The sequence below is a fragment of the Mizuhopecten yessoensis genome, unplaced genomic scaffold, assembly GCF_002113885.1.
Source record: "Mizuhopecten yessoensis strain PY_sf001 unplaced genomic scaffold, ASM211388v2 scaffold3837, whole genome shotgun sequence".
Classification (NCBI taxonomy): Eukaryota; Metazoa; Mollusca; class Bivalvia; order Pectinida; family Pectinidae; genus Mizuhopecten; species Mizuhopecten yessoensis.
In genome coordinates this window covers 29,543-39,236 of record NW_018405244.1, presented here as the reverse complement: position 1 = coordinate 39,236, position 9,694 = coordinate 29,543, and the positions used below count along the sequence as shown (strand labels likewise).

The 9,694-nt window shown below is 34.4% G+C and overlaps 1 protein-coding gene across 3 annotated transcripts in view; it reads right to left on the bottom strand.

Moving 5' to 3' along the window:
• The window catches only part of LOC110448109 (fibrinolytic enzyme, isozyme C-like), a 53,317-nt gene that overhangs the window by 20,368 nt on the left and 23,255 nt on the right, over window positions 1-9,694 (bottom strand). The window contains exons 4-7 of one of the 3 annotated variants that reach the window (XM_021494168.1): window positions 9,295-9,367; window positions 8,646-8,823; window positions 8,279-8,418; window positions 6,929-7,162 (exon numbers count right to left, since the gene is read on the bottom strand). The exons of 1 other annotated variant lie outside the window; for it this stretch is intronic. In XM_021494168.1, coding sequence (XP_021349843.1) covers window positions 7,004-7,162; window positions 8,279-8,418; window positions 8,646-8,823; window positions 9,295-9,367 — 550 coding nt within the window. In that variant the 3' untranslated portion in view covers window positions 6,929-7,003. Of the gene's footprint in view, window positions 1-6,928; window positions 7,163-8,278; window positions 8,419-8,645; window positions 8,824-9,294; window positions 9,368-9,694 lie in introns of those variants that run through there. One more of the 3 variants, XM_021494171.1, reaches the window with a different exon arrangement.

Here is a 9,694-nt window from a genome sequence, read left to right as displayed (position 1 = left end):
ATCTGTTTTTAGTCCAGACTGCAATATAACTGCATGTCAATGATTAAACAATTCGAATTGATTTTTATTCACTGTATTTTTCTGGCAGTAAATAAATAAAACCCTTGGTATGATACATGTAACTGGACAACACTCGTTTTTAAAGTTATTATTTTTTCAATGAGATTCTTTATACTGCCAAATCAAAGAAAACTGTAATTTACAAAAACTAGGAAACGAACTCAGTGCCTTTCCTTCTTATCCAAATATTCCATCCAACAATATTTAAATAAAATATAAGTTAAGTTAGGTTTAGTTTAAATACTGAAATAGGATCTATACAAATCCTCTTCATCAGACTAAAAATCATAACACTGAAATATTTAGGGACAAAGCTCTCTGTAGACATGATTAAAGTCGACACGATTAAAGTCGACACAATGTTTAGAGTTTTAATTCATTACTGTGATTATATAAGTTGAATAAGTTTACTTTTATAAGTGAGTTTATCATAAAACATTATCAAAACTGCCATTAAACGGGATCTTAGTAGAACATCGATACCTGTCGCAAATGAGAACAAGTATTATACATTTTAATATGATTGTTTAGATAAGATGTAATCAGGTTGAGTTTCATGTACAATATACAACTATTTATTAGACGATCAAACACGCACATAGGACAGTACAAGTACGATCAAAATATATACATGGTACATTAAGTTTCCTAATTTAATACCTAAAACAACTAATGCCTCGTGTCCTGTCAAGGTCTCAACATGACATTTTGTGACACCAAATCGCCCAGTCGAGAACCAGTGACGATAGCTATTACACCACCACGATCGCCTTAAAAAGGAAGTTAGGATCTTTGATATGGTCAGAGTGACAAATAGATGATCCGGGATCAAGGTACTCATAACATCAATAAACGATTTGTTACTATGATCATGTCGAGGTTACATGTACGTATACAAGTCTGATGGTCATTCCTACGTCAAAGGTTAATATCTTAGAGTGGGTGGTGTTATAATAGTTGAAATCTTTGGTATTTGTGGAATAGATGATTTGTTGACATAACTGTGCAGTCGGTCATTTCACTGTCAAATCTTTTCAGAGGGTGGTTTCATTTCACATTTCTTTTTATTGAATATTGCATCTTATACTTTCAAAAGGATTTGGGCAACAGGCGTATGCCTATACAAGCCCTCTCCTATGGTATGGACAATCTATATTATGATATATTTATTGTGAAATAATATAGAAGTTTTTTTACATCTAGGACAGAAGTCATCGAAGGTTCAGACATAGGCTTAGCAGGATTTTAACTTGAAGAAGGATTTCATTCACACTGTCAGAGAGTGGTGTTATGGTTGAAGTCTTTGGTATTTTTCAGCCAGGCGATCCACATTAACTAGCAAGGACCAACAGAACGTAGTCATCTCCAAAAACAAGAGATCACATAGGGATCTTTGGCCCCCACCATTTTACGTTCTTTTTCAGTTCGTAGTGAGCTCTATTTTTTCATATTCTGAAGACTTATAAATATAATCAAGTCAATTCAGGCCATTAATGTCCAGAACTCGACATAGTTGCAACATAATTTATTTTTTGTAATTTATTTTTTCATGATTTTACATTTGTCCTTCTGAAGACCAAGAAAAAACGCAATTCTTACATTTGACCACCTTTAAGTGTTAGATGTAGCCTCATTGGAAAAAAATAGAATTGAAGAAAAAAATTAAAAAAAATCGAAAAAAAAAAAAAAAAAAGTTGCAAAATAATTTATGCATAAAAGATAATAAAGTTGCCCTTTCACAATGACTGAAAACAATATCAAGATGATGATTTCTGCGTTTGCAGTTTCATATGAATATCGAAAATACAATTAATGAGAATAGCAATCGATGTGTGTCACTTGTTGATGTGAATATGATATCTGTATCAAATTCGCATACAGTAACGAATGTTGCTTAAACACGCACAATCAACCTTCAACGAGGACCAGCAGGAATGATTGGGAGCTCAAACGTGACCAGCAGGACTGATTTGCAGCTCAAACAGGACCAACAGGACTGATTTGGAGCTCAAACAGGACCAGCAGGACTGAATTGGAGCTCAAACAGGACCAACAGGACTGTTTTGGAGCTCAAACAGGACCAGCAGGACTGAATTGGAGCTCAAACAGGACCAGCAGGACTGATTTGGAGCTCAAACAGGACCAGCAGGACTGATTCGGAGCTCAAACAGGACCAACAGAACTGATTCGGAGCTAATGAAAAAACTTAATTGAAGGATATATCAACTTATAGTTAAGCGGTTTTTCGGTTAGGTCAAAATGACATGACCAAAAGTTTTCATCATTGAGTTTGGATGCGTTTGTCAAAATATCACAACTGAAATGTCACCTCTATGAAGTGATGCACACCGAGAAAAAAATATTAGAATGTTTGAAGCCTTTTTCTGTGTAAATTAACCCTACTGAATTTCTTTGAAGGTTTACTATAGTGTATGTGTGAAAACAACCTTATTAATGCACATATCAAGTATTCACAGCACTATTGCTTCCAAGATTAAAATATAGTAACAGTTTTATCTCTTTAAAAAGACAACAATAGCTCCTATCTTAAATTTTAAATTCAACAATGTGCTTTAAACATATTGATAGTTTTTTTTTTAATATTATTTATTGCATTTAACGCAGTATAACCTTTTAGACAAACATGTATTGTAGGTTTTGCTGTAGTTTAATTTCTAAAACTCCACGTTACTTAATTAGATACGACACCTTAAAGTTAATCAAAAATAGGATTTTCAGTACATTATAGATCCCAATGTAAAAGTATTTTCCCAAAGATGGATTTCTTCATAAGTTTCTGTCATAATAACATAAACGATCTGTTGGAATTATATCAAAGTCAATACTAAATTGATTGGACTTTTCTTTCGACAGTGAATACATCCTGTGGTTTTTCGGTCCGCAAGTTGTTGAAAATACAAACAAACGGAAACGATCCTTGGCACACACACACACACACACACACACACACACACACATATGTATATATAGAGAGACTGTTTCCTGTATGAATCATATCAACTGTTTAATGTTTTCATTCTTTTATTGAATGCCATATGTATAGTCCCACCACATCGGCCTGTCGTGTTGACCTTTGATTGCTATATTGATTACAGGTAAGTCGGTACAAGGGTAGGGAGGAAAGGTATATCTGCATGTATGTTACAGGTAAGCGACAGTTTTAAAAACAAACCTGAGGAATATATCATGAGAGAAACAGTTGCAATGACTAAAGGGTTGTCATCGCTGTTTTCAATTCAATTAAATGTTTTATCAAAATACTCCAGAGTATCTGTATAATCTCTTACCTAATTCAGTAAGTGATGTTCATAGTTATAATACCAGACTTTCTGACCCATCATGTCTGACACATATTCTTTGTAAAACAAATATTCATCTAAATGCATTACTTCCATCTGCTGTAAACAATTGGAATTCTCTTCCATTACATATTAGAAATAACCCTTCCATTTCCAATTTAAAAGCCTTTCTGAAATCTTATAGTAAAGCATGTCCACCTTCATACTACTTTCAGGGTTCACGACTGGGTCAAATCTACCACGCAAGACTGCGTATGTCATGTAGCTCCCTAAAAGAATACTTGTTTACGAAAAACATCATACCATCCCCGAATTGTTCCTGCTGTGCCATTGAGAACTCAACACATTGTTTGCTAAAATGTAATAAATATACATCACTTAGACAGTTTTCCAAAATTATATACTCAAAACTAAAATATTTCAAATAAACGAATAGTCCTTTAACAATTTCATTTTGACATATATATATATATATATATGTGTGTATGTTGTGTTGCATTCGTTTTACTACTATGTTTTAAAATGTATTTGGATTTATATGCTTATTCAGTGATTTTGCCATTGTATTTCTTTATACCATATTATGTCGCTAACTGGCCATGATTATGGTAGTTTGAGCAGGACGTGACAGGGACGAGGCGGGAAAGTGTTTTATGGACTTATATTTGATAAGTGTGATGGCTAGTATGTGAACTGCAACGTTTTTAATAATCATGGCGGTGCTTTGTGACATACTAATTTTGTCAATAGTTGATTTAGTGGTGATTAATGCTATGTAACTTGTATATACATTTTAACCTTTATCGAGTGTCCATTTACAGCATTGCTGAAATTTTCATCTACTATAGCATAGTTATATTTTACAGAATCGTGTTCCACAAACTCATTGCAATATAGCAATATGATATTACCATCTGATGTGTCATATGTGTCATATATGTTATTCATTCCTGGTTTCCACTGCATACCAATCCATTTCCCCCTCCCCTATACCCGTAATTGTTGTGTTGTACATATTACTTCATTCTTGTAGCTAGTGTTGAAAAGTTGATAATTAAGCATGTAACATTTACATAACTGTCACCACACTTGTTTAAATTTCCTTTTCTGTTCTATAAGACATGTACTTCGATGTTTTGTCCAACAAAATTTGAATAAAACAAAGTTTGAACCAAATATATCATAATTATTTTCCAAAATGTCTTCATTGTATGCGCATTTTGGTGAGTTCTTATATATGTATATTATTAATTATGAAAACACTCTATTATCCATTTGTTGTATCCTACAGTACTTAAAGTCCATAAAAACGTCGTTGTAATCTGCTTAAAAAACAATAGGAAGGGTGCATTTCTAACATGTTCAGGTAAAATATTGTATATGGTGCCTGGCAGGTAAAATATTCCATGTATATGGTGTCTGGCAGGTAAAATATTCCATGTATATGGTGCCTGGCAGGTAAAATATTCCATGTATAAAGTGCCTGACAGGTAAAATATTCCATGTATATGGTGCCTGGCATGTAAAATATTCCATGTACATGGTGCTTGGCAGGTAAAATCTTCCATGTATATGGTGCCTTGCAGGTAAAATATTCTATTTATATGGTGCCTGACAGGTAAAATCTTCCATGTATATGGTGCCTGACAGGTAAAATATTCCATGTAAATGGTGCCTGGCAGGTAAAATATTCCATGTATATGGTGCCTGGAAGGTAAAATTTTTGTAAATATTTTGTTTTGTTTTAAATGAAGGTACATGTAGGTAAAACATGTTAATAGACAAAGATCTGGTAAATATTGATGGGCGTAGTGTATTTAAAATGGTTAAGATATTGTGCAAAAGGTAGGCAGTTTAACGTCTTTTACATGTATCTGGATGGAGTATTACAAACAGTTCAAGAGAACCCTTGCTGCTCTTTTTTGAGGTTTATAAAGTTTGGTTACATTTACCTGTTCGATTTCCATTGTATAGCAGTTGTAAATTTGATTTGTTAAAAAATATATCCCCCATAATCATCAAGAAGCAATCTGCCCATATACATGTAGCTGAGCTTGACGTCTGACATTTGGACTTCAAAAAGAATCGCAAGGAAGCAAAAAATACATTTTACATGTACTATGATGTGAGTCTTGTTTCCTTCCAGCTCCATATTTGCTGGGCTAACATAAATGTAAATACCAGTGCAATACTCATTTGTTAGCTTTGAATTGTTTTATTTCACCTGTAATACCTCCTCAATCAAGAGCCAGTGTCAAAGTCAGAGATCCACTTTGTCTTTGACCTTTGGACCCAAATGACCTTGACCTTTAATCCAGTGACCCTGATCTTTGGTCATTTGACTTATTCTTTAATTCCGACCAACTTGCTTCATAATATCATGAAATGTTCATCAGAGAAAAACAACAACTTGACTTTGAACCTTTGGACCCCGTAACATGGACCTTAGGACAGTTGGCTCCGTGTTAAGTTCTGAACAACTTTGCTTCATAATAACATAAAAAATTGTTCATCAGTAAAAAGACACAATATTTGACCTCGATATTGACCCAGTGACCTTACCTTACGTCAAATGACTCCTTGTTTGATTCCGATCAACCGATAGCAATCACTCTAAAACTAATAAAACACATATCTCCATTTCAATTAGAGAGATCCATGTAAAAGATACCTTTTTTATACCTTAAATTTCTTTAACATTCGAAGTATCTATAAAACCGATTATCGGACCTCGGACAAAAATGTCCAAAAACCATTGGTTTAGAGCTGTCACGTGGTGACCCTCTCATTTTCTATAGAGGGTCAGTAGGATTCCATTATAGGGCAATATGGCCGCCCATTGCTCACCGCTTCAAAACTAAAACAACAGATACGGGTACCTGAATATTCGCTACATTGTATCGTAAGATGATAGGAGTTGCCTCCCCTACGCCAGGGGAAAATAGTAAGACGTTGTCGCCAGCGACCGTCTTTTGTTTTAGCGTGGGTGCCGTTCCCTTATCTAAGCGGTTCGGCGACATTGACAGTCAACAACAATGGAGAGATTAACACGAAGCGACTTAACAGTCAATCTGCTAAAACAAAAAAACAAAAAAGGTCCTCGATGCGATAAATTCGTTATATAGTCAGTTACTGACCCTCAGAACCATAGAGAGTCAGTAAGATTTATAGGGGGCGAGGTCGGAGCCTTATATTATATCGTCGATACCCCATATCTCTTCGTATTTTTTGTTATTAAATATGAAGCTCGATTGCCTACACTAGTAGTGTAAACATGTAACAAATGAATTTCATTTTTGATGTTTAGACTGACGATTGAGTCAAAAAGAAAACCACCTTCAATTCGGAAAGGACGCTTTAGTTCAACCAATTTCTGTTTATATTCATATATCCAAGAAATATGTCTAGAGTGCTGATTTGTTAAAAAGGACTGTCGAAAAAGTCTACGGAAAGTGCAAGAAATAATTGATAAGAAGGCAAATTTACGTAATATTTGAGAGATCTAATTGGCTCTAGTTCCATCCAGTAATTATAAAAAAAAAAAAAAAAATTGCCATCAGATATTTTATTGGTCTTGAATAAAATTACATAAAGTTGAGTAAAGGCTGGCCAACACGAACATATCACTTGTTGGTGTTGATCCAGTCGGCGTAGGATCGGACCTCTGTATATACAGATGGATATCCTGGTGGACAGTTGGTAGCACCCCATGACGTCACTCCGACTAGTTCCCACTGGTCGCTTGCATTATTTTTACAGACTAAAGGTCCTCCGCTGTCTCCCTGCAACAACAACAATACAGCAAATACGTTATTCCGTAGCATGGTACACATATAAACCTGCCAATAATCGGTTTGTACTTTCAGACACAGAATACCACCATGGACATTCCCTGTGATAATTGTGACTGTTACGCTTTCTGTTGAAATTTCAAAGGAACAACGGATGACTAGATAAAATAATATCCTTGTATATGTACCGAAGAGTCGATTAAGTGTCTTTCAAAATAGCTTTGGTAATATATATGATCATTACTGTTTCCATATTAATCTAACTGACTCACGCAACAATTTTAAAGTTAGGAAATATGAATGTTTTTAATGCGAAATCGTATTTCTTCACAAACCATTCCAAAATATTTTTATACCACGATTCTTATCGAGCAATAATTAAATATACTGAACTATAGTTATATTCGAAGTTTTTTCTTCGTTCGCACATCGTCTGCACACCATGCACACATAATTTGCACAACGCACATCGTGTAATAAACCGATTGTCTTATGTACATGTATTTTGTATTTTCACTCGAAGATATTAAACTGTAAAGGTAGTACCGATGATTTTATAATTTAGTTAAAATGTATTTTTTCTATCAATGAGGTAATCATACCTTTGTACTTCATGATCATCGATTAATACTTACGATAATATCACTTAACATCCCTATATGTTACGTGTAACTGAATTCACGTCAACCAATGAACCGCTATTTTGACTGACATCACATTCCACTAATATATACCCACAAAATTTACCACTTACATTACAATAACTAATGTATAGCCACACAGTCAACTACTTACATTACATTATACTAATATATAGTCACACACTTAACCATTTACATTACATTACACTAATATATAGCCACACAGTCAACCACTTACATTACATTACACTAATATATAGTCACACAATTAACCACTTACATTACATTAATATATAGCCACACAATTAACCACTTACATAACATTACACTAATATATAGTCACACACTTAACCATTTACATTAATTAATATATAGCCACACAATTAACCACTTACATTACATTACACTAATATATAACCACACAATTAACTACTTACATTACATTAACCTATAGCTATTCGCTTACGTTACATGCACTGCGCTCTCCGTCGCCGTAGACACAAACGTGACAAGATCGGCATATGTTGCTCCCCCATTGTCCCTCGCACGCCGAGTCAGTTATAACGCTCATTTCGGCCTCCTGCAGATTGTCCGGAATACTGCTAGCTATGATATTAAATACAAAGTATACAGAAAAAATTGACATCATAGAATCACGTATTAACACAGTGATATAGCTTTAAATTAACGGACATAATTGCTTTGTATTAAAATTCTTTCGTTCAGTTTTTAAGAATGATTTTACCATCCTAATATGTTAATGATGACCTTGAATTTTGCCGAAATATTGAACCAAATTATTTAATTTAATTGATTTTTGGAGGTGTACTTACTACCGCCGTTAGTGTTACCCCAGCCGGTAATCCTACACAATGCTCCTTCTGCTAGGTCGTTGTTAGAACGCTGTGTCAAACTGATTGGCTGTGCGTTCCCGTTAAAGTTCATTGCTTGTACCTTCATTATTGCAATATCGTTCGGGAATCCTCCAGAGCCAACACCATAGTTTTCATGCTGCCAAGTAAAATTATTTCACCGCTACATATTTTATTAATTATAAATCAAGTTTGGCCTGCTGTATCCAATAAGATGATAGCATGACGCACTCCCTGTGTCTAACGAGAAAAAAACCCCAACACCAATCGGTAACCTTCATTTCATTAGGTGATAGTTGATGTTATAGTTTTGTCCTTGTCTTTATGGCGTCATCCACATCTGGCTTGTCAGTATGAAACTCGAAAACATACATTTATATGTCAAGCTAAATAAATACTACTAGGCAAACGAAAACATATTTTTAAAAGTTATCTATTTTCATCGCCAAATCAAATTGTTCGTTTCAAAACCACTAATTTGATATGTCATTCACTAACGCGATCACTATCGGTCTTATTTACTATAAAATTGTTGTCACGCCACATTAGGACTATTTCATAATATAAAATACCTTTTGTATCAGTATAAACAATGATAAAGGACACTTACCAGCTTGGTAGAAGTAACACTGACACTGTAACCAGTCGCTAATGCTCCACTACCGTACCGTATGCTGTAAGTCCTGTAATAAACATATCGTTATTATCCACTACCATACCGTATGCTTTAAGTCCTATAATAAACATATCGTTATTATCCAACTATCGTTCCGTATGCTTTAAGTCCTAAAATAAACATATCGTTATTATCCACTGCCGTACCGTATGCTGTAAGTCCTGTAATAAACATATCGTTATTATCCAACTACCGTTCCGTATTCTGTAAGTCCTATAATAAACATATCGTTAGTATCCACTACCGTACTTTTGCTGTAAGTCCTATAATAAACATATCGTTAGTATCCACTACCGTACCGTATGCTGTAAGTCCTATAATAAACATATCGTTA